This window comes from Lepidothrix coronata, unplaced genomic scaffold, assembly GCF_001604755.1.
Source record: "Lepidothrix coronata isolate B3197 unplaced genomic scaffold, Lepidothrix_coronata-1.0 Scaffold167, whole genome shotgun sequence".
NCBI classification, from domain to species: Eukaryota; Metazoa; Chordata; class Aves; order Passeriformes; family Pipridae; genus Lepidothrix; species Lepidothrix coronata.
Genome location: NW_016690347.1, coordinates 418,714 through 444,573, shown reverse-complemented (window position 1 = coordinate 444,573; position 25,860 = coordinate 418,714). Strand labels below are relative to the sequence as shown.

General features: G+C 44.0%; 1 protein-coding gene and 1 long non-coding RNA gene across 3 annotated transcripts; one reads left to right on the top strand and one right to left on the bottom strand.

Annotated features, from left to right (window-relative positions):
- Nucleotides 1-9,130: 9,130 nt before the first annotated feature.
- Nucleotides 9,131-13,968, top strand: LOC108504546. The gene is made up of 3 exons (XR_001877165.1): nt 9,131-10,454; nt 11,448-11,612; nt 12,415-13,968. It is a non-coding gene; the product is annotated as an uncharacterized LOC108504546 (long non-coding RNA).
- Nucleotides 13,969-15,768: 1,800 nt separating this feature from the next.
- Nucleotides 15,769-18,955, bottom strand: TCF21 (transcription factor 21). 2 transcript variants are annotated; one of them, XM_017829659.1, is made up of 3 exons: nt 18,829-18,955; nt 18,020-18,472; nt 15,769-16,380 (listed from the first exon to the last, which is right to left on the bottom strand). In XM_017829659.1, the coding sequence occupies exons 2-3, from the start codon at nt 18,467-18,469 to the stop codon at nt 16,291-16,293; spliced, it is 540 nt and encodes a 179-aa protein (XP_017685148.1). In that variant the 5' UTR covers nt 18,470-18,472; nt 18,829-18,955; the 3' UTR covers nt 15,769-16,290. The 2 variants fall into 2 exon arrangements, with proteins under 2 accessions (XP_017685148.1, XP_017685147.1); XM_017829658.1 differs by lacking the exon at nt 18,829-18,955 and having other exon boundaries at nt 18,020-18,812.
- Between the last annotated feature and the right edge of the window lie 6,905 nt (nt 18,956-25,860).

Here is a 25,860-nt window from a genome sequence, read left to right as displayed (position 1 = left end):
GCAACCATTCACCCCAGCCCAAGAATGCCCAACATCTCTTCTGTAGGCACACTAAAGCCAAGACAGTGGACATCTCAAATAAATCTCAGGTGAAGAACGTGGGAAAAGGAGAGGGGAAAAGTACAAAAACATTGATAGACAGTGGAAACAACTTATATAAAAATTTTAGCATTATTTCATCCAAAATGAGCAAAAAGGAAAGGAAAGAACAAAATCAAAGGAAAACTGTCACATATATGAAATGCTCTACATGGTCATTGCCATGGAAGAAGCAGGAGACTATTCATTAAGAAAAATAATATAGATAACAGATTGTAAAGCATTTATCTAACTTTAAAATTTTCAGTCTTGCATTCTATATCAGAAATCTTTAAGATACAAAATTAATGTTACAATCAGTATTTTCATCTGACTACAACTTCCAAAACATCACGCCATAGTCTCTGAGAACTCACGTAAGGTGCATCTTTGACTACCGCTCACTGACAATACTGACGTGACAAACTACAAGGCAGATGTTCATGATGTACTTGGTTAACTGCTGTGGTAGTTGCTGCTTCTACTCTGCAGCTTGTTCCCTGCTGAAAGAATTATTCTGGAACTGCTGGCTTGTCCAATGTCAGAAAAAGCAAGATGGGTGCTAATACAGAAAAGAGATTAAGAAATAGCAATAGAAAAACAGAAAAACCAAAGGCTCTGTGTGGGGATGAAGAGAATACAGATAAAGAAGAGAACAAACAGTAACTAACTAGTATTCCCAGATCCTTTCTTTATTGAACGAAAAATTATATGAATCCTCAAAATCAGAAATTAATTATTCCATCTGGTTTTGATGGACTACTACAGATTGGGCAAGTAATTTATGGCACCAGATCCAAAGATAGCATATGTGCAGATTTTGAATGGCATGCAGGCAGAGCCAGCACAAAGCTGGAACCTGTGGCATCTTCAGAGAGGCATTTGTTTTCCACCCTGGCTCCAACTCCTGGCTCCTGCAGAGTTCATTTACTGGAACTCAGGAAAGATTGTCAACAAGATACCTCCAATCACCAGCATCTCCAAATTATCAGCAAGTGTCTACTGGCACACTCAATCTCTATGTTCTTAAAGAATACCACCATCATGCATAACACCCCCGAAAGGTTGCTAACATCTAAGCAAACCATAGTACCATATGATAATGTCCCCGTACAACCCTTGATGGACTATCTTAAAAAGATCCAGGGAGAACATGCTCATTCAGAACAAAGGAAAAAGTGGTTGAAAAGAGAGGAAAATTACAATTTAAAAGGAAAAGTTCTGTTATTAAAGGGGGTTCTACAGGAGAAGAGGTGCCTGTGGAGCCATCAGTAAGGATGTTTTCAGCAATTACAATCTATCTTGCTTAGAAGTACAATCTCCTTGCACAGATCTTAATGGGAGAAAATTACACACATTACAGTGGTGTGCCCCCATTTTCATGAGCCATGTTCTGAAAGCACAAGATAACAGATATTTAGGGAGAACCTTTTTAATTTGAAATTTTATTAGACCTCTTGCTAATATTCTAGACTATGATTTGTGACATTCAGTTAAAAAGGGGCATGACTTGTTATAAAAACAGTATTTGAATACAGTGTAAAAATGAAAATGTCTACGTGATCTAACAGCAGCGTTTCATTGTTAAAACTTTTCACTCAAATACTGAAAATGTTAATTACCGAGTTTTTCTAATTTGTATGGATAAAACTCCCTATTTGCTGCTGTTAAATACTACCTGTGTTCTTTGAGAACATGAATCTAAGTGTCAATGATTTTGAACACATCCATTCCTATTTAGTATAGAAATGTAATGGTAACCACTTCCAAGGCACAGTTTAGAACCATTGGGTAAACAAAAATATTACTAGGCTTGGATACTTGTGTCCGAGCAGTGAACAAGCATAACCTATCACAACCTTTGACATTTTAATGTCTCACACTGCACTTACAACAAAGGAAAAAAAAAATCTAGAGAGAAGATATCCTGCTACCTTTCTTTGGTAAGCCTCAAAGAAATTAAAATTCATAGAAACCATAAGAGCAAAAGCGAGTTAAATGGTTTTAAAAAGTAAAAATACATAGACTACACTAAAAAAAAAAATTACAAAAATGTGTAACATGTTTAAGAAAGAAAGTTGTTCCTAATTATATGTATCTCCAACAGCATGATCAGATAGAACAAAGGAATTCTAAACAACATTTTGATCCTCCTCTTTCCCAGTTTTCTCTTGTATTCTCTGCTATTCATACACACTAGCCTGACTGTTATTTCCCAAAACTTGAATTTTTGCATTTCTGTATCTTATCTGCAAAATGGGGAAAATATTGCACCTTACGTATAAGCCTGTTTCTATTCCATATTGATGAAGTTACACTTGTAGAACAGAGAGGCTGAGTAGAAACCAAATATCTGGTTCTTTCCAGTTCTGGATTTGCAAATGCTTAAGTTGATTTTATTGAGTTCAGCTTAGGTTTTGTTCATTAATTTTGCCCAAAGGTTATCTCATCTGAACTGTAGAATTTTGGCAGCCTAAATCTCATTTCTAAAATGTTTTGCCAGTTAATGCTAATTTAACAATAGGTTAAGTTTGAACATGAAATAATTAGTCTGTACATACAGCATTTCTTTTAAATTATGTTCTTCGTTCAATTTTCTCCAGCACAAGAAACTAGCCAACTTTGATTTCAAGTTGTCTCGCACCAGGGTAACACAATCTACCACAACAGAGAAAAAAGCTTAATACATCTCTGAAGATGTTTGTATTATTTTATCAGGAAAATTTTAAAAGATTGTTCTTTTAAATTTTAGGAATATTACCCTAATAGGAATGAAAAAAATATAGATAGGTTAAGCATGATAATGAACTTAAAAAGAAAAAGAACCACAAAAGCTATACTGAAACCAGAGAAACTTCCCAGAATAAGAAATACTTTGCAGGAAGGAATGAACACTCAAGTTCTTAAAGCATTACCCTTACCTCCCTTGTTAGAAACACAGCTATACTATTTTAGATATTCTATAAACACACATGAAGACAAAACACTCTGCACTGAAATCTTACAATCTAAAAAAAGCCAGCACTCTCTGTCTTCAAAAAGTTCCAAACCAACCACAGCACCAGCATCAAAGAGAAAGGAAAGGCACTTGGGATGGGGTATATAAACAAAGTATTATTTTAAGCTTTTGACTACCTTTGATCCAAGAAACTCAGCGCTATAAAGGTATATGGTGGATGTCTAATAATGGTTACATTAATGCCAGAACAGTTTAATAAACACCTTTTTCACCAGAAGTCTAAGTATAAGCAATTTCTACTGGTTATTTTTAACCTTGCTCCAAAGCAGTTCACCAACTGACCAACTCCACAAACAATTCCAACAGAGCGGCTGAAGGGATATTGGTCATCATCATGTCAGTAGGCATTTTCAAGCTCATGCCTGAAAAGCATCTCTGAAGAAGTTAACATGAACTTATGATGCTTCCATATGAGAACGGAGAGTGCAAAAAATAAAGCCTATCAGGAATGGGGAGAATCAATTATATCCTTTCTCTGAAGGTGTAATTTTAAAGAGTTGTGTTCAGCCCCTTGTTAAACAAGTCCACAGGAAACACCAGAGGTGACAGACCTCTGAAATCTACCCAAATTCTTAGACACGATATGGTCACAGTGGCAGGTGAATGACTCCCCGGAACTGAGAGCAACATAGCTAGCTACTACTGTCTGTACAGAAAATCCTCCAGTCCAAACAACTTTCTTAGTTACAGCCACTGAGCTAGTGGGGCATGCTTCTACTTTCTGTTGCAGTGGCAAATTAAATTGTGCCTAAAGCAAAAGGCCATCTTGAAGCTACTATTCTCACCTTTCAGGATTTGCAGAGTCATGACTATTTCCTACAGAAAGAAACAATTATATTTGGTGGGAGAAAATTTTCAAATACGCGCAAAGCCAGTGTCAAAGTAGGGATTTGTTCTATTAGATCAATGTGTAGAATGAAGATATCAGCTATACCACAAGCAAGTAGGACCTCAATCCTGCTGTCAAATGTCTTGGATAAGACTACTGAATCTCCATGGACCTGGAGTCTTCCAACACAAATCCAGTCGTAAGAATAAAGCCACTTTACAGAGCAAGACAAGAAAGTACATTTTAAAATAATTCATAACAGGCTATTTTCCTCAAGTCTTTCTTTCATCAAAAAGGCTCATTCATATTCAAGGCAAGATTCACTTGATCCGAAGTTTGTGCCATCTTTCCCTTCGAACATCCAGTAATACTTGATTGCCAAACATTAAAAAGAATCCTTTCAGTCTTTATAATACATGGAAAATCATCCTAAGTATGACAAAAGTCTGAACCAATAGGTTCCCTGGCCATTCCAACTTGATGAAAAACCGTAAGAACAGTTTAGCTGTAGCAAAATATTTTAAGACAACGGGTAAGCCTCTCATCCCCCTCCCATTTCCCATTTGCGCATCTCAACTGAGGAAACACGAGCAGCCTTCTCATTCTCGCTGCTGGGAGCCTCACTCAAAGCCCTACATGCACCAGCGCCCCAACGCTCCGGTTAACAACTATTCCTTCTTCCCCTTCCACCCCGGCCCCAAACTTCTTGGGCCGGTAGGGCGCGAACAAAGCGCAGGCGGAGGGGCGGCCTGGCCACGCCGGGCCCCGCCGCTCGGCCCCCGCCGGTTGCTGCAGGCGCTCCTGACCTGGGGCAGCGCCGCCGCCGCCGCGCCCGCGGGGACCGGGCCGCCACAACGCCCCCGGGGCCGGGCGCTGGGCCGCCGGTGCCCCCCGGGCAGCCCCCGGGCCGCGGGGAACGGGCCGGTCCCCGCGGGCATGCCCTGCCCCTTCCCTCCCCTCCCCGGCACGGCGGCCGAGCCGCGCACACACCCCGCCCCGGGCGCGATCGGTACCGCGGCGGGAGGCGCCAGCAGGGCCTCGGCGAGGCGGGGGAGGCCCCGCGCCACCTCCCTCCCCTCGGCTGGGCAGGGGTGGGACGCGAGGGTCCAGCGGCGGCGGCAGGTCCCGGCGGGCCGGGCCCGCAGACCCGAGGCGGCGGCGAGGAGGCGGGGGACGAGGAGGAGGAGCGCGGCCCGTCGGCGGCCGTTACCGTGCGGGCGGGCGGCCGGGCGGCGGTCGGGGCAGGGCAGGACGGGGCGGGGCGCGGTGCCGGTCGGTGGGTGCCGGTCGCCCGGCGGCGTTGAGGGTGCTGGGCCGACTCCCCGCGACAATAAACATTCCCCGGCGCCGCGGGCATAGACGCGGCGCGGCTAGAGCGGCCGCCGGAAGTCACGGCGGCGGGAGGGAGGGGAGCAGGCAGGGCGGAGGCTGCGCTTCCGCTGCCGTCCGCCGCCCACGGAGCGGCGGCACAGCCCGGGACGGGCCGTGCGGCGCGGTGGGGCACGGAGTCATAGAGCCGGGTAGGCTGGAAGGGACCACAGAGGGTCATCTGGCCCAACCTTCCTGCTCAGGCAGGGTCATCCCAGAGCACATGGCACAGGACTACGTCCAGACGGTTCTTGAATATCTCCAGTGAGGGAGCCTCCACAACATCTCTGGGCAATCTGTTCCAGTGCTCGGTCACCTGCACAGTAAAGAAGTTCTTCCTCATGTTCAGGTGGAACATCTTGTGCATCAATTTCTGCCCGTTGTCTCTTGTCCTAAAACTTTTGTCCGACTGATAAAAGGCTTCATCACGACCACGTTCTCCAAGGCAGTGCCTTTGCCAGCGAAACCGCTGGGGATGTGATGCAGTCTGCACATCAGGCATTGTGAACGTACCACATACCAGGTGCTCCTAGGAGGGCACTTTGCACCTTTTCAGCTTCCTGCAGCCCCCCTAATCACTGCCTTGGCTGCTCCACGCGCACTCCCTGTGCATTGATCTGACACAACTCAGCAGTCATTAGTTAGGACTCAGAATAACAGCGTGCTGCCAGTGTTGCTGCTGCATATGTGCATGTTGCACTGCAGCAAGACTCTGGTCGCTGCCTCTTGTTTCACAAATGAAGATTTTTTTTTTTAATTTGAAGCAACGTTGTTTGATACTGAAGGAATAGTTCACAGCAGTAAACTGTAGGACCTTGGTGTGTGAGCAGACTACTCACTCCAAGTGAGACAAAGATAGGAGCTAGTGACTGCGAAGTCTCAAATATGCCCAAGTCCCATAAGGAGGATTGTGTGGCCCTCAGTTCTTTTTTTTGCAGACTTAAGTAAGACTGCTGCTTTGCACTCTTTAAATATGCAGATTGTTTCATCTTTGCAAAGTGAACCTCTAAGCATGGTGCACACTTAGAGGAGAGACAGAAGGGGACGTGCAGGCACAGAGGGGGTGCCTGGGATGGCACTGGTTCTTTCTGTCCAAGACATTCCTCCAAATTTGGCACGGTCCCACCTATGCAATCTGTAGGGAGTTGAGCCTATGATGAACTACCTTTCAAGCTACATTTATATTTTCTCTTGGAAAAGCTGCTGTGCTTCACATGGGAGCCCAGAAACAAATGAGTGGCCCATTAAGGACTCACCACCCAGACTGAAGAATGAAATAAAGTTGTCAAGTAGACTTTAGGTTTAGAAAGACACGTTGGTCTTCACATGAAAAGTATATATATGTATATTTATATGGATGTACTGCAGAATATTCACTGTATTGACAATTTCCTGTAACTGAGGATCTGTAATTATGTACTTTCCTTGTGTGATGTGGTAGCAGAATAGCTTTAATTAGGATAGAGGGAACGGTTATGAAATTTAAATTTTGAAGTCTTCAGAGCTGGCATATTTTCCTCTGCTAGATTCAGCTTAATCCTTGAAATGCATTACTAGGTTCACATGTCAAGAATATTTATTTCAAGTTCTCACTTTAAATCAGCCGCGAGTACATCAGTGACAGTATGGTTAAAGCCGGTTTTGCTTCTCTGTTAGCAGCCTGGCTGCACACCGGCGTGCGACAGCACCGCCACCCCGCGGCTTCTTACAGACACAGACCTACCGCCTTCAGATGAAGATGGTCAAGCGAGGCGAGTTTTTCGAAACCAGGATTCTGAATTTACCGTAGTTCAGTAACTCTGCACGGGATCTCCAGCATTTTTACAGAGAGCCTTAAGGCTGATTTTGTGCTTTATAGGATTCAGCCTAAAGGCTCTTGAGTTATTACAATTAACACAGCCACAGTGGGGTAGATTGTTTGATGTCTTTTCTGACAGTTCTTTCAGGTTCTGTATGGCAGTATCACAACAGATTCTAATTTATTTTTCTCTGAATAGCTGATCACATAGACAAGTTATGAAGAAAAGCTTTATAACCCTGATTTTGCTTGAATTCTGAGCTTGTGTTTTTTCAGCATAACCTTAAAGGTCTACAGAAATTCAAAACAAAATGTCTGCTAGCACGTACACATCCACTGTCAGTCTCCACGTGCTTGCTCTTTTCTGGGTATAACTTTTTCTAGCACGTATTTCTCAGAAATGCTCAGTCATCATTGGATATTATGAAAATTATTTTTACTGATGAAGAGATGAACCCTTACCATTTCAAAGTTTTGACTGCTTTGTCAGCCTGAGCTTTTCCTGTTTAGACTAGGACATGTTCTGAAGATTGCATCTTTAAATATATATTTGGAAAATGTGCAAATGTAAGCAAGTAGTTATGATCACATTAACATGGAATGCAAATAAGGTGATTGGGCACCTACCTAATTTGACTTGTAAGTTTATAAGTTGTGCCTGCAATTTTATTCTACATCTATATAGTTATAAAACTGGTTATCCTGTCCTTATGTGCTCTCCTTCCTGGTCTTCATTCCTCTGTGCAACTCCAACTTGGCTCTGTGGCTTTCTCCACTAGTAGGACTGAGATGCTAAGGATTTCCCACCTGCAGGAACTGTCCTCATCTGCCTCTTGCTGTTGCTTGTTCTAAGTTATCAAATGCTGTGCTGACATCAGACAGGGAAGGTACAGATGCCATTTCTGACACTGTCACTTCCATACTGTGTGATTTAATTTTCCTATGCCTTCGTTTCTCAATCTTTTGTTTGGGAAGTAAAGAGGAGATGGAGGTGTGGGGAAGGTGTTTCCTGTGCTTGAACGTTCTGCAGCATGTAATCATGGGCTGCTTGGGACCATCAGTACTAGTGCTGGAAAAATAAGGATAACTGAACTTTAGGACACTGAACATTTTTTTGTTAAGTAATTATAGGAATGAGTGTGAACAAAGATGCAACTTCATTATGTTGTTATTCATTTGTAACTGCAGGTTTCTTTTTTTTAAAAAAAGGTGCTCATCAAACTGAAGCAAATGCTTGGTTATCTGGGTTTTTCTGTTTTTACAGAATTAACTTTCAGTCAGCTAAAATCCTGTGCAAGGTAGACTGTGGGAAGCCGTAGGGGGGAGAGAAGAAAGCCGGATGGCTCCTTGAGGCAGCTCACAGCAAAGTCTAGATGAAGAGTTTTAAACAGCTGCAACTTAACTACTGTAGGATCCATGCAGAAGATTGGATTGCATATTTGTGTGTTAAGAGGAAGCACCTAGGAGCAACCTGTGTCACAAACATTCTATAGAAATGACCTTGTGTGAAATGTTCACCAGCTGCATGCATATGATACTGCAGGTTAATTATAGGACATCTCCCAAGCTGACAGCCATCAGAGAATGAGCTTAAACCTGTGGCAGGAGATCAGTCAGGGAGGGAATCCTTCACTTGAGGGCTTAGTTTATCAGGTGAAACAGGAAACTCAGATTTGGCTTCTCACACCTCTCTGATGATGTACAGTATGCCAGCACTGTGAAACTGTTACCTGCCTGCTGTAAGTGGCACTTAAACCAGCTCCACAATATTCAAACATTCTGTTTAATTTCATAATATGTATTATTTATATATTTGTGTTTACAGAAAAGATAAATATAGTTACTGTATAGTATGTAAATATTTATGCCACATTTTTATATAGTGTATATATAGTGTATATATATTACATAGTGTGCGTATGTATATATTGTGTAATGTATATTGCTAGATATACTATTTAATATAGCATAAGCATATTAAGAAAATGGTGTTCAAGTACCTCAAAATAAAAGTCAAATTATCAGAATGAGGCTTTTTGTTAGTAAACTTTGCAATAATTTAGTACATATCTGTAGTTTCAGCCTCTACAACTTAATGGTATTTACAGATGATGCATACCAACTTTCGTTGGAAGTAACAGAGAAGCACGGTGAAGATAGAATCAGAAGGCTGAGTGTGAGGGAAATGAGAGAGAAATTTTGGGGGAAGATAGTAATGTTGGTTCCTCAGCAGTCTCCCTGCCATGCTATGTCTACCTGTAGCCAAACTGAGGGTGTTGGCCTTGGCTTGCCCTGCCCAGCTTGCTTCCTACCCCAGCAGAAAGATATTAAGCAGGTACAAACAGCACCTACTGACTGTCTGAATCCTTCCCATGGACTTAAGTAGAAATGGACTCCATTTCAGATCTTGGCACAAGGTTAACATGATGCTAATTGGCAGTGGTGAGAAAGAGATACTCTGAGGACATATGTCAAATTTTGGTGTCAGGGAACTAACAAACAACTCGGGTAGAAAAGGTACTGTAAAGCTTAATAGAGTGGGTAACAAATAAACAGAGGTTTTCAATGTCATAATTTAGGATATAATGTTGTTTAAATCTCATGTTATGTTTGTTCTTGAACTTGGTCTCTTACTTTTAGTGACCTTTAGTCTTCATATAAATTAGTTACAAGATACAAATAACAAAGAGGGTTCCCATAAAGAATTTGGCCCATAAAGGAAAGCAGGTTGATGTAGAAAACAAGTGAGAAGAGCATGAGGCTGGGGTGAGACAAAAGGCATTGAGTATCTTTATTGCTGTAGCTTCTAAGGCTGCAGTAAGACTGATAAATAAAATAAGGCCAAGGCTTATTTTTCATAGTGCTTGGGTTTCATTAAGGTCCTTGCTACACCTTTGGCCTGTCTGACTTTCTCCCAGAAAGTATCCAAGCATGCTTTGGAGTAGTGTATGCCAGGGACTGTTCTTACCTTTTGGTGAGAGTGGAATAAAACACAAGTATGTGTGGATGTGACCTCAGCCACAGCACCGACTGTTGGAGCCAGAGCATGGTCAATAGCCTGGTTTATCTATTCTAGCAAGTGTAGGTGTAGACATAGATACAGCCTTAGAGGATCCCTCCTGACAACTGTCTGATTCCTATTCTTTGCAGGATAGCAAAGATGCCTGGTGATTTCAGCGTGCCTACCAGAACAGCTCATGGGTTTGTGCATCAGAAGAGCTGGTGCCCTAAGCCTTTTCCAGGTTTACATGTGAACCTTCAGCCAGTCATTTGTCAGCTCTGTGCCTCTTCCCATCTGTATAGTGATAGTGGCCTCCTATAGAAAAACATTTGGTCATGAGAGGACGGCCAAATGCCGAAAGGTAACTCCTGTCTTCTGTGTACTTTCTGTATTGGCTTTGAGTTGCCAACAGTATAAAAGTCCCTATGTAAGAAACAAAACTGTGTGTTATTAGTGAGGAAGAACTGTTCCCATTCTGCTTAGCTCAACCATCGAAAAGCATCACAGGAAATAGGATGCTGAAGCGAGAGGCCGTGCTGACACTTCAATTGCTTGTCACACATGATGGTCTTTGCCTCTTCCCTGACAGGGGAGGGAAGTGCCACTGCGGCAGCCTGGGAAACCATCCAGTGGGACGGTTATCTGTGTGAGCGCATCCCTGGGAGCGTTTGCTGCCAGTGCCCACTCCTCTTCCTCTGCTGCTGCTGTGCAGGCTTTCACAGATGTTCCTCCCAGAAAAGGCAGCTGCAGCTCTCAACCTCTTGGTTTCCATCTCCCTGGTGGTCTGGCTCCACCCATCTGTGATGGAGCTGCTGATAGTTCCTCCCTTCCCCAACCCTCCTGTTGCAAGGACTAAGCTATCGTAGTCACAGGAAGAGGAATTAATTTTTGCATTTCCCCCCCTTTCTTCTTGTCTCCTGGCTGTATAGCTGTACCCTTCCTTTCTTTCCCTAGTGTTTCTGATTCTTGTTTCTTAAACAGTATGTAAACAACTGAGAAAAAACTTGAGAGTGCAGATAAGCCATATTTACAGTCAGATATGGTCTTACAGTTAACACAGTAGCCTGAGGTCTAAATAAGGGTTGGGTTTTTTAGTTTGCTGAAGGAAAAGTACATCTTAAAATTTAAAGTGAAGGAAGGATTTGCATTGGTTTTTATTCTCCTACTTTTGTTATGATCTTTTTTCTCCTTGCAAGGAAGTTTTGATCTTTCCACTCCCTATGTAAGGACTGCATAGCTGTTTGCATACATGCGCATTGGCTTGAAAACACATTTCATCTGTTTACAAGTTTCAGTTTAAGGGCAAAATACTAAGGCAAGAAAATGCGTCATCTCTGGGCTGTTGTGACCCTAGGGTATGTCCACGCCACATTTCGGAAATGGGATGACTGCATGCCTAGGCCTACTCAAAGCTGGTTTTATACTCAGAGGCACCAGTGTCTGAAGTGAACTGAAGAAAAATCAGTTACTTGCAGAACTTTGCTGAGTTTGGAGTCTGCTGGCAGCAATCCTTGCAAAGGTAACACGTGGCTTTTTCCCATCCCTCCCAAAGCATAGCTTTTAGGTCAGACCTATGACATCTTCTCAGGGTTGCAGAAATTCACAAAGCCATAGCACATCAGTAGCTTTGCAGCAGTATAGACAAAAAAGTGCCATTATTACTGGTTGTGCCACTTCCCATCCATAAAGTATGCTGGGCTGAAGAGCATGAAGCAATTAATGGCTGAATAGTGAGCACAAGGTTATATTTACCCTATGGGCCTGCATTTGACAGCACAGCCTTAATGCAGGAGTAGTCAGTGCTAAATGGGCCAGCAACGGACATGAACAATTTGAGTCTCTGGCTGTCAGGAGAAATTCTGTATGGCGGTTTTTCCAGGTGTGTATAAATGGAAATTACAGAATGCTCTTTTTTGCTGCCACAAATTTCAGTTTTGTTCCATTGAAATTGAAATTCACTTCAGTGTCATTGAAATTTCTTTTGTCAGTCCCTTTTGTGAGACCATGAGTTCTAATCTAAATTCAGATATCCAGATAAAAATTAGAAATACCCTGCAATTATATCAGATTATACCCTCCACTTGTACACCATATATATATAAGATTTGTTCTCTTTTAAAAAGCTTATTACCTGCAATTAGATGTCTTTTCCATATTTTATTTTTTTTACTAGTAATAATTATCAATGGTAATGACAATAGGGTTTCAGCAAAAATTGCCTTTTTTGAAAAATTTTGAAATTTTGAAAATTTTGAAAATTTTGAAAAATGTATTTTTGAAAAATATATGCAATTTGTTAACAAAGAAACATATTTTTTCAGGCAGACACAACTGTGGGGTTACCGACTGTGGGGTTACCAAAACCAACCTGTGCTTGTGATCCAGTCATTATATCCAGGATTCAAACCAGCTTCCCTACAGAAGAAACCACACAGATTTTCTATGTCTTTTAGTTTCTGAGGTGAGCTGGGAATTTTGACCTTGGAGGCACTTTAAAGAATAAGCAATATTGCCCATGTTCTCCTTATGCACTTTGCAGCTTGGGGACATGATCATCGCCGTGACCTCGCTGCCCCAGCCAGTGCCCAGGACAGCAAGGCATTTGCAGGTGTCTGCAAAGTGGGCTTCTTGCTATGCTGATGTTTCAGGATGGCAGATTTCCATCCCAGAGAGAGGATAAGATAAGCCTGAAATGTATTTTCTGTAATGGATGGAAAAATTCTTGCTCCTAAAGACCTTACAGACTGTGAAAACTGCTGCAAAGCAGTACAATGTCACCACCAAACCCAGGAGCCCAAGCACTGAGTGCAGCACTGAAAATAAAGGATTTTGCTAGTCTCTAGCTGAACTGAAAAATGGTCATGAAATAGCAGGGTGATACTCGGTTTCCTTCCTTCCAAACAACAACAACAACAAAAAAAAAAAAAAAAAAAAAAAGAAAGAATAATAGTATTAAAATCAAATAGGACTAAACTTTTTCTAGAGTTCTTGTCTAAAACACATAGATCCATAAGCAAGTTTTCTGTGAACTTGTATCCTGTGATTGAAGCAGTGTTTGGAGCTTCATCTGCAACTGGCATTCTGCTCTGTATGCTTTGGAATCTAATAAAGGCTGAGTTTATGTTGAAATTAAATTCAGAATTTAAAGATTTTTTCTGTTCTCTACTGAGCTGCCTGTTTTCACAGAAAAATGAAAAATTATAGTAACTTAGTTATCTTTGAGACCTCTGTCAAATCCAGCTGAAATCAGGCAATGAGTTGAAATATTATTAGGAGGGAATGTATACAGACACTCACACAGCTGCATCTACATCCATGTAGATACAGAAAGATAAACCAAATCAACTGTGTCTCCAGGTGGAGAAGGAGTATAATTTGATAAATATGAAAATGCATCACTTTATACATAAAAGCAAGAAAGAAAACAAAATATTTTCTTTAAAATCATTAACATCAATATTTAAACCTATTCCCTGTTTTCCTTAGCACATTTGCAAGTTCCTTTCAAAATCATGAGTTGCTTCAGTCAGATTAGGCATACATTTTTTGTTTGAAAATATTTTGCAGTAAAATTGCACTCATCAGCAGGGTGGAATAATTTCACTTGTTCTCCTCAGATATGTGGTAGAACTCTTAATTCATCTAAGAAAGTTGGGCTGTTGAAGCCAAATGCCAACACCGTTAGATCTCTGCCCTTACACAAGAAATCAGTGGACCAAGAGTTCCCAGACACAAAAATGCCTCTGGAAAATATATTCATTGCCTTCAAAATGGAGATAAAGCTACTAATTATTTTACAGTAAAAGTTGTTATTTACCTTTCTGTGTATTGCTGGTTGCTTTTGTTTATCTCTTGTTGCTTTTACCCTTTTTTTGGTTGCTCAGAGGAAAGGACTGAGGAAGGTGGAAGATGCTTGAGAAATAGTTTAGTCCCTAATATGCTTGCAGTGTAGACTGCTAGATAAAGTGAAGAGCAGCATCAGAAGTAATGGTGTCTACAGCCTCTTCTTACCGTTCCATTTACCTGCAGCTTTTGGCACATGGTTACAGCTGTATTCCTCACATTTCACGGGGTACTATTGTATTTCTCCCTTCTCTTTCTTCAGTGATGAATTTCAGGTGGCAAATGAACACTGCATATGGTTAACTCAATTAGCTGGGAAGATGCTGAGTGCAGTTAGCAAGCATTGCAAAGCAGGGTGGCAAAAAAGCACGGTTTAGAATATTTCGAATTCAATTCAATGTTATGAATATCAATTTCTGCTTTCTAGAAGGAAATCAGCACTTAGCTATGAGTCTTGACCAAGCGTTAGTAGGGATTGAAGTCAAGATTTTGAGTGGTTAAATCCAGTGGTTAATTTCAATACAGTGAGGTAAATTTACTAGTTAAAATATGCATTTGCCATATGAGTCATCTGCACTTTTCTTAAGGCAAAGGGCCTCTATTCTGTCTCCCTTTAACAGACTAGCAATTCCCACTGAATTTCCCAGTGCTTGTAGCAAAAAGATGAGCCTGTTCAGCTGTGCTTCCCAGAGTTACTCATCTCTTTGCTAGAGTGGTGGCTGTTCAGGGTATGTGTTTGGCAGTAAAGTCAGTCAATCCTGTGTGTGTAACTGCATGTCTCACCTGGTGTGGCCCCGCTCACCACAATTGAAGTTGCACATGGTTAGGCCAGGAGAAGAGGTCTGCTTTTAATTGTGTGGGATGGAGATAAAGCTGTGAAAAAGTGAAATTAAACAGCTCCCCCCTTCAAGACCATTAGGACTATACAGCAGGCTCTGGCCCTTTCCATAATGAAGGCCGAGATGTTTGCACAGCCCTCGGCTTGCAGTGAGCTGCTTTAATTAAACCTAGCCTAGCCCACGCATGAACCCAACTGGTGAATTTGGGTTGCCTGGAGAACGTGCCACCTCATCCAGTTATCTCAGGGAAAAGTGGGGGATGAGAATAAACACAATCCAGGCTGCACAGATGCTCGGGGAGGCTTAGCGCCTGCCTGCGGGATACCTGTGGCTCCCGCGCTGCCTGTGACCGTGCCTCAGGCCCTGCCACCGCCCCCCCCCCGCAACCGACCGAGACAGAGGACTTGGTCCGGGGGACAGCCCTGCAGCCCCTGCTGCCCCTCTCGTGCTTTCGGCCAGAAAGTACACAGGTATCAAACGGAACCGCGGGATGGTATTGAAAGAGCAAGTGAGGCGGAAATTTAAAGCCCCTCTGCTAATAATAACAGTATAAATAACCGAAGACGTCTTGTAAACAGTGCGGTCATAACCCTGAAACATTAAACAGCGTGGTGGGATCTGGCGCATCAGCTGCCGGCTGCCGCTGCTGGTGCAGGGGGAGCGCCCCGCACTCCTGTTTATCTCAGCCTCATCTCCCGCGGGCGCGCTGATCGATAGAGAAGAGATGTTTAAGTTAAAAATTCCCAGCACTGAGGACCGACTGTACTTTATCAATAGATCACTGCTCCTGTCCCCGCGGAGCGGATCGGAGCGGCGGGGGTGGCTCCCGCCGTGCCCGGTCGCCGGGCTGGGCTCCCGCAGCGAGGACGAGCTGCGGGCCTAGTCACCCCCTCCTCCAGGGGTTTGCTCCAGGTCTCTAGCTCCAGGGAAGCAGACCTCCCGTGGGCCGGGGCAGAAGAGAAAGGATCCCCGCAGCGCTGTCGCTTCGGGGAGCGGCGGAGGCAGCGGAGGCGCAGTCCTTACCCCGGCGAGCCCGAGAGTCGCAAACGAACATTTCCACCGCTCCGTGTTCAGTAGAAAGGAAGGTTTATTCACAGAAATAGAGCAGAACCTGCTTGAAGAAAATATATCTGTATATCTTTAGGTTGAATTACTTCATAGAGATGACTGTCAAAGTCAGTTTTTCTAGGCATCTACATATTTCACAGGTCTCAGACAAAAGATACACGCGTGGTAGGTTTTGTTTGATCTCTGTCTTTTCTCTAGTAGCGCTTGAACCAGCAAGGCTGTGGTTGCAGGACACTCGACTGTACACGCATTTAATAAAGTTAAATAGAGTCGGGATCTCTCGGGGTGGATGGAGTCTTTGCTAGGGCACATTTGGTCTCCTTTGCGCCGGGAGAGCGGCTCTCCCCATGGCTCTGCCCGGGGCCCGGGGCAGCGGCGGGGCCGCGGCGGGTCCCTGCCCGCTCCCCGGCCGCGCCGGGACGGACGCTGCTGGCCCGGCCGCGGGGCTCAAGATGCCGTCGGGCCGCACAAGCGGTTTGTGTTCACCACTTCTTTCAGGTCACTCTCGGGTTTGCCGGCTACCATAAAAGGCCAAGTCTGTAGCCAGGAAAAGACACGGGTGGGAAGGGGGTTACATAGGGAAAAATGCAAATTGCAACGCTCATTTTGCCATCGGGTCCGGCTCGGGAGTGCCCGGGGGGACCGAGCCCGGCATCCACCGCCTGAGCCCGCTTCGGGCAGCGCTCAGCGGGGCTCAGGCCGGGGCAGTCGCCGTTGACTTCGGCGAGGAATCTTTTGCCTTTTGCCGGCGGCTGATGCCGTTTTGCCTCACAGCCGTAGCGGTCCCTCCGGGCGTCCTCGGGGCGGCGGAGCCCGTCTGATCCGCGACAGGAGGGACGGAGAAAGGAGGTGGGGAGGAAGCCGCCCGGCTTCAGTACATTCTGCATCCCCCCGGCACAGTCGCCTCGGGCACCCCGTCGCAGGCGCGCCGCCCCCGCGCTTGGTTGTGACCGGCGTGGGGACCCTAACCCTCCTCTCACCCCGCCGCGCTCTCTAGGTGCAGGAGCCGCTCGGGGCCCCAGCAGTCCCCGGCCACTCTCCCCGGCCTCCTGCGGCTCGGGGAGTATGCTTTGGTGTGCCTCCGTGTGGGAGCAGGGGTGTGTGTTATATCAGTATTGGGTGTTGGTTTTGTTTTACTTCATTTTTTCCCCCATGTCGTTGCGCTGAGGATTTTTATCTTAATCACAAACTATTTCCCAGGCCCTTATCAGCTAACAGCGGGTAATGTACTTTCTCTCAGAGTCCAGAGCTCAAAAGGCAGAGTCTGACCCTAGTGAATTGTCCCCAGATCCCCTCTGTGATCCCTTTAGGCATCAGGATCCGCATGTGTGGGTAATGTAAAGCCTGTACAAAGTCTGAAAAGAGCCCAGGGAGATCTTACTCGCCCCTGGTTTACATCATTTGTATGTATTTTTAGAGCTGGAAATCGGATGTTTCTGGTGGCTGGGTATGGTTGGGAGACCCCGGGCTGCTTGGGAAAACTTTCAGTGTGTGGTGGGAGCAGCAGGAAGGACACCGCATAGACTAGGGAGAGGCATTGTGGAGTGTGCCTGGGGCAGACACCTTCCCTGGGGAGTCCGCACTTGTATTTACTTCTCCTTCACCAGTTTACACTGGTAGGAGAAATATCCTGGACCCAGCAAACATGAGTGGCTGAGCACAGAGCCCCAAGAGCTCTGTCTTTAAAAAGTTAGGGCTTGGGGGGACTATTATGACAGGAAACATTATGGTAGAGATGCAGGATAAGAATAAATCCCAGGTCCTTGGCTTAGGCCCTTCCTCAAACATACTCTTTTCTACCCAAATTCCTGTACCTGCCTACTTGCAGGTAGAAAGCTGCCATCAACCCTCTGAGGTTTCTCAGGCATTTCTGGGGCAGTAAAGAATAAAGCCTACCCCTGTCTATTTGTGGCCAGCATGGCCCCTGCCTGTCTTCTGGAGGGGATGGCTAGGAACAGCAGAGGGGGCCCAAAAGGCTTGGTGTGCGGGATACAGGGCAAGAGGGTAGCTGGGACCCTGTTCCCTCACACACTACTGCTTTCCATCCCACTGGCACATGACTGTATGTGGGAAGCACAGTGAAATTTTGTCCCTGCACATGCCCCATCCCAGCTTCTCACCCACCTCTACCCATGTACACGCAAAGAGTGCCTGGCCCGAGCGGGCTCTGACTTACCAAGTTGACTGGGTGGATGTAGCCGTTTTCATACTTGTCATTGGCCAGGATCTGCCTCAGGTGAGCAATGTAGCTGGAGGCCAATCTCAAGGTGTCCAGTTTGGAAAGTTTGGTGTCTGGGGGCACCCAGGGCAGGGTGGTCTTAAGCCTGGAGAAGGCTTTGCTAAGGACCCTCATCCTTGCCCTCTCCCTGGCGTTGGCAGCATTTCTCTGTACCTGCTTTCCCTCCTGGCTCACTCCATTTAAAGGGCTCTTCTTGGGGGGAGCTTTTTTCCTCTTGCCCGAGGCCCCTCTCCCCTTCTGAGGGGAGCCATTCTCGCCATTGGATCCCTCCTCGTTGCTCTCGGTGGACGCCCCAAACTCTTTGTTAGTATCCATTTTCAGGCCATCGCATTCCAGCATCTCCACCTCCTGCAGATCTTCTACATCGCTGAGGGACCCAGTGGACATGGTCTGGAAGATGCCAAACGACCAGCAGGAAAGGGGGAGGGGGGGAGGAAGAGCAGCTCCTTGAATCTATTTCAAGGCCGTGTAGGAGAGAAGGGGTGCCAGTATTTTCCTCCCCTTCCCTCCCTGCCCAGGACTAAGGCACGATACCAGTCCAGAAAGGATCCCCGCCCTCCCGCCCCCCAACCCTGCTTTGCCTGTGCCTGAGGGAGGGAGATTGTGAGAGAGGGAGAGAAAGAGGGAGCGAGAAAGCCGAGGAATTTAGTGAGGACACTAGTAATTTATCTGGGGGATAAGAGAGGCGGATCCAGCCCAGGGGAGGGGCCCTGCCCACTGAGCACACCACATCCCCAATCACAGACCTTTACACAGGACAGAGAATGAGGTATCCCAGCAAGCCTTTGCCGAGAGCTCAGAACTGGGATTCAAATCTTCACAACTGGACTAAAACAACTTGCTCGCACTCTGTTCCCCTGCTCTGTCTTTCTATCCTCCCCCTTCCTCCTCCTCCTCCTTCTCCTCCTCTTCTCCCTCCCCACTTCCCTTTTCAGCCCCAGAGTTGCTCTCCCCCTCTCTGCCTCCTAGATGACCCAGGCAGCTGGTGTCATGATTCTTGATGAAAGCCAAAATGGGTCATGAGCACAGAGAGCAGCAGATCCACCAGCCAAGCCTTCCAGGGAGCTCTGTAATGCGTGCTGTCGAAACGCTGTCCTGTAACCTAATCTGGGGGAGATTTGTGGATGATTATATTTGCAAATGCATCCTGTCCAGCTAGTAGCATATTCCAGGAAGGGAGTGCTCCTCTGCCTGTCCAGCACTGTGGACCTTGCCGTTAGCCCAGGGGCTGGAGGCAGGAAGATCTGACTTCTTCCAGCCTTCCGGGGTGACATCCAACAAGCCCCAATCCCTTCTCACTCACTGAGTCCTCCCAGCTGTAAATGTTGCGGAAGATTTCTGGTCCGCAGGTGTCCTGGGTGGCCAAGATCCTGGCTGGCCATGAGCCCCACTGAGCTGAGGGGAGTGTCATGCTGCTGGGGCGGGGGGGTGGGCTGCCAATAGGGTGGCAAGGGTGTGCACGAAATGAAGAAAAAGGACGAGGGTTATTGGATGATAGAGATCCCTCAGAAGAAAAACCCTTTTCTTGGTGTGTGATTGCAGAGCAGATGTCAGTGGTTCATTCTGCTGTACCTGTGTTTTGTCTGCCAATTCATGGATGCTCAAAAGTCAGGGAGTTTTGCCTGAATAAAGAGGTGAGATAAGGGATAAAACCCCTTCTGTGAGAGGGGAGCATTAGGCCAGGCTTTGCAACCCAGCCAAACATTCCCAGTGGTTTTACCACAAGTGTGAATTAGCAGGTTGCTGTGTAGTTTGAATGAACAGACATATGCTGCTGTTGCAATCTTTATGCACATGTGTATTCAGTCTCACCAGAGCAGGCTTTTAAAAGCGGTTAACCTTGTCTTATCCCTTCTTCTTCTCCATGTAAAACAGTCTTCTAAACCCACATGTGGAGCCCAAAGAGGTCAGTGAAGCAGGAACTTGCTCCCATAGCTCCTTCCCCCCTCACACAGTTCCTGAAACCTCGCAGGTGCCCCAGCAGCCTGGGTTTTGTACACAGGGGACTGAAGAGCTGGGCACAATCTGCACACGGGACCTCTCTGGACACAGGGACTGATCTGATTGCATGAGCAAACCACTTATTCAACTGCTTACCTGAGGATTCACATAGCTCCAGACAAAAATTTGCAGCCTCAGATGTGGCTTGATAGTTAATCCAAAGTCACTGGAGTGACAGAAAGAGTCTCTTACTGGTCTGTGTGAGCATCACATGGAGTTGTCTGCATGCACTAACTAAAAAACAACCATCCAAACAAAAATTGTGGAGGGCCAAAATGGTAAGTCTGCTGAATGCTTTGCACTGTCTGCAGATTTCAAGTTTCAGTAGCAGGCAGAATGTCATTTTTGACAACCAGCAAGGAGGTGTTGCCTATGTCTTGATCCATGTTGGCTTCTTGGTTCATGTAAGCCAGAAAAAAAAAGGGCAAATCTAAACTCTAAACCACCTCTTTACTCTTTGTCTGGAAGATAACACCTTCCCACTCACAATAGGATAAGTACACTAAGATATCATATCTCCAAGCCTCAGGCTTTTGGGAATTCACTGACTTCTAACATCATGTAGTGTTAACTGTGCCCTGTTTCTGTTTTTCTGTGTATAAACTAAACAGATTGTCAGCGTATCCATCCTAATTAATGAATTAGCTTTGGGCGTTTTTTGCCTTTTTTTTTTCTTTATAACATTGCTGGTACAGATCTAAAATATTACTAATCACCAATGGAGATTTATGAGCCTCCTTATTTTCTAGGCCTGATTGTTGTTTGTGCAGGTGGAGATTTAAATGGCCATATCGATTGCAGAGATTTATAGTCCAAGTGATTGATGTTAGAATTGAGCTACAAGACTCTTATTGGAGCGAGGATGACAGAAAACCAAGTTGAGGTTGCTTATGTCTCTAAGCATGAATGACCAGAGAGGACAAAATCCCATCAAAATTTCCGCATCAGAAGTTCCCAGAAGAATAAAACAACAAAAATATATACTAATAGCCCTTCCATCACTTATTTTTAACTTTACTTTAGTAATTTCTAAACTTTTGTTGTAAAAAGTAGAAGGAATAATCTGGCTTTTAAAAAATGTCTTTACTATGCTGCTACATGTGCATTCTAATATCAACATATGCATACATGTATGTTATGAGCCTTAGAATTTCCATATATGTGCAGTTTTTACTTATTTACATACATTTTTGAGTCCTCAAAGCCATTGAAATTGACCTAATACAGATCACACACTTCTGTGGAGACACAGGATGCCTTTTTGTATTCATTTTGTGGAGATCATTGCATGTATATGATGTACGCTCACATACATATAGTATAATATACATAATGTCTATTGTGCATACAAACTATGACACACTCTTTTAACAACATATTTATCCATCTTTCCCTCTCCAAGAGGGCCAGCATGGGCAAAAAACATATCTTCTCATCTCCAGGAAACTCCTGCTTCCTTATTTGTTTGTTATGTGACTTGAATCTCTGCTTTTCCAACCTTCCTCCTCCTTATGTCCTACGTGGCAAGCCCAGGGCTTATACCCCTCATCTGGCTCCCAGTTTCAATCCTTTGTCCCTCACCTGTATTTCCTTGCCCAGCCCTCCTGACTCTCTGAAGTGCTACCCTGATTTGAAATAGACACTGACAGTGTGGAAACCAACCTAATCCTGTGGGAAGGGTAAAACTGGGGTGGCTGCAGCCACTTCCATAATGGTGTTACCACTTGCTTCTCCAGTTAGATGACTGGGACTACAGAGGTTAATAACTGGCTGGGAAAGACAGATGGAGCTAAAGTCCTTTTGGCCTTCCCAGTATATTCGGTTCTTCATTCATGTTTTAAAAAGGAAGTTGAAATACTGGCATGGGGAACATCAGTACAAATCTGTGGATTTACCCTGTAGATGACTTTCTCCTCTGCACTGCTCTGGCTACACAGGACTATGTCTCTCTCTTAATTCTAATTGAGACCCACTAAGACAGGCCATTTAGGACATACCTAAGGTGCTGGGGACAAAGATTCAGGATGCCTGGTCTGAAGGGTGTCAGATGGGAGACATGTCACACGTAGGCTTATGCTGGTCTATGACAGGTTACAAATTTCCCTCTGAAAAAAACGTCCCACTCCAATCTTCCCTTCCTTGTGCAGGAATAACACAGTAATTTGAGAACAGCTTTGAAACTTGAGGCCAAGTTTTCTGCAAGTGTCTTATGGTTTTGCATGGCAGGGATTGGTTTATTTTTTGATGTTCTGTGTCGTTTATCAGGGCACTGTATTTTCACTGCACATTGAACAGTCACCCAAGAAGAAACTCAAATCACCCACAGCTGAGGAAAACATAATCCGTAGCTGGTTTTAAAAGTATTTGCCCAAGTATAATACAGGTGTTTTCCTATATTTGGGGAATAACCAAGGAAGTCACCCACAGGCAGCCAGCTGATCATGAATCATGTTCAGTCAGTTTTGAGAATAATCAGGAATAAAAGTATAACTGTATTATGGTTTTCGAGTTGCAATTTTAAAAAAAATTCTGGTTGCACTGAGGTTTCTCCTCCTCACTCTTGCTCTCACCTGGAAACCAAGTAAAATGGTAGAGGGGCTTCAGAAACATACTTCTACATACCTTAAGTGAAATAATGCCAAAAATATACTATTTTACACAAATAATACTAATAATAACAACCAATACAAATAAGGTAATACTACTAGTACTAATAATATAAGAATCCTGTGACATTTTTGCAATATTGTAGAGGATGGACAGTGCTGGGGAAATTGATCAAAACTGTTTGTAACAGTGGAGTAGCTTTTTGGAAGGGTCAGGGCACTGAAACCCTCCCACAACTCATTTCCAGTACTGTGTGTCTGTTTCTGGTCACAGTTTTGGTTTGAATGGTAAAAGACATTGTGATAAATAACATAAAGCAATACACAAAGAGAAAAAATAATTGCATTACCAAAACAATAAAAAGGCTCTTCTGGAGAACGGGCCCAAGGGGCACATATTTGTATATGACACCAGCATCACTGTCCATCCCTAAGAAATCTCAGTACCTTGCTTCAAACCCCTGAAAATTCAGATCCTCTTGAGAAGCTGTTTTCTGGAACATTATGGGGAAAAAAACCCAAAAATATTTCCTTTTATTTTCATTTCAAAATATCTGAAGATTTTACTGATGCCTAGAATGGAAAAATTTCAGTCTTACTGATTAGAAAATTTAAGAGGAAATAAACTGTAGTTTCAAGAAAATTTATGTAGAAAGTTATGCAGGAGCGATAATTCCATTTCATGTGACTTTTTAAACCTTGAAATATCACAAACCCGTTGAAACTCTGGGAAGTGAGTTCAAGAAAAAATTCTTTAGTGGATATTGAAAAAATATTTCGTGAAACTCAAAATATTTAATTTCAGATTTAATATTTTAATCCTTTGCCACATTGATGACATCCTGACTTATGACACCTAGTACCTTTTCCTTTGAGTGGCTCCACAAAAATCGGCAGGGCTGCTCACACAGTAAACCAGCCTGTATGAACAAGAATGGCAAAAACTGCCTCTGTAGAAGCAAAGTCATGCTTAAATATCCCAGTGCCTAAGAGAGATACTGACAACAAGGTCAGTGTCTTAATCATGAAGGATGCATCAATTCATCAAATCCTGGTGTGACTCCCTCCTCCTCCTATTCCAGATCTCTGGTGTGGGATTTGGGACTGCTGCTGTGTTAAGCATTATCTTGCAAAGGATCTGTGAGCTAGAAGCTGCGTATACCAGACACAAGAAGCATATAAGTTATTGAAGCAGAAACAAGACAGCTAAGCCATCCTTGACATGAGCACTGAGTCCAAATTTTCAATGAACTATTCACAGACATGCTAGTGAATCTCCTTTTTCCAGATACTCGTATGAAGCAAACCTAAGTGTCTGAGTCATATTTGTTTATTATTTGTTCCTATACAAAAGGAGACTCACAGACAGTGAGGAGAGGTATCCTCTTCCATCTCTACTGCAGAGACTATAACTATGCGTTGCTTCCAAAATGCATCTCTGAAATATTATTAGATAGTTGACATTGTAAATTGCAGACTCTTTTATGAGTGGTCAAAAGACAAATATGCAAAAAAGCCAATATATCTTATGCAAAATTGTCACTGAAGGATTAAAGTGCAGACATAACTGTTTTATTTTGAATATCTCTTTCCGTGATGTTTCTTTGTTGGCTAATCCTTTGCATTTTTGTGGCTTTGAGACATGATGAAATTTGTCGATAAGAAATAAGTTCTCTTTTGCCTTCCAATAATTAGCATATTGGATAAAGTTTTGGAAAATAAAAGATTTTTTTCTTCAGAGGGAAATTTGGACAAGAAGAACACTTTGTAGGAGAGTGGCAGAAAGAATGTCAGCTATTCTGGTGAGATTTTATTACTTGTATGGTTTATGGCATGATGTATGTGCGTGTAGACATAGATATTCTGAAACTCCTGTTCATTTAAAGTGCTCACAGCTTCTGAAAGTCAGGTTCCCACAGCATCCATCATTAAATGCAGTAGGTTGGACTATGTCCTCTGTTCCCATCCAAGTGAAACATCACATGCTGGGACCTAGACTCTTTGTGGGCTGCTTTACTCTATTACAGATCGAGTTGGCCACAGTTTGCGCTGTGGGACTCCCTTGTGCTCCGTTTGTCATGGGGGCTTTGCATTTTACCAGCTCTGATAGGTAGCCACATTAGACCTTTAAATACACATGCTGAACTCTAGTGACATAGCTGCAAAAAGATGTTGGCTAAAAATACTGATATAATAAAACAGCAAACTGGCAATATTCAGCTGTCCACGTGTGCAATCGTACATAGAGGTTCAACCAACTCAGTAGTTAGCTAAAGAGCATATGTGTTGTGGATGAGTTAAATGGGAACATTAGCTGGCAAGGCAAAGGAGAAAGCAGATTACACATCCTACTCAAGTGACATAGAAATACCCCAGTCACTGTGCCTTTCTTTTGATTCTGACAGGCCTTATACATGCCTCAGAAACTGTGACTCTCAGAGCTCTTGGAACATCCCCAAAGTGGGGTCATGGCACTTTGCCACAGTGCAGTCCTCTGGTTTTATGGTGCATATTATAGTTCATAATACATATAGAAAATGGTGTTGTTCTAGAAAGTGGTATTGCAAAAGCACATAATAAAAGTCTATTTAAGTAATTTGGAGGAAACGAATAGTTTTAGAAATGGGCAGGGGGATAGCATACAAAGAAGACCATTCCACTGTGTTGTAGTGGAGCCCCACAAGGCAGAGAAAGGACCAAAGAGCTGAAACTGCAGAAGTGAGGGAGGAAAAAGGCCTGAGTACGGGCTGTGAAGGCAGGCTGGCTCTCTTTCCCCTCCCTGCTCCCCTTTTTTTCCTTTGTGTGTGTAGATCCGGGGTGATGCTCAGAATTCCTAGTATGCAGTTCTTAACTGGGGATGTGACTAATCCAGAAGGAAAGCTGATTAAAGGAGGAAAACAGAGACATGAACCATCAGACCTTCTGTTAGCTAGGTCCAGCATGCTTGTGCAGTTCAGTGAGGGGAAATAGACAACAACATCTAATAGCTGCTCTGAGTCCATACAAAGTAAAAATTGGCAAGTTTTTAAAAACTGCCATGAATTTAAGATTTCTGTTCCAAAGGACCAACCATTGAAGCAGCCAGCTTTTCAGAAAGAATGGTATGGGTCTCAGATATATATCTGCTTATGCTTTAAAGTCAGATGGGTTGATGACTTTATCCAGAACCTC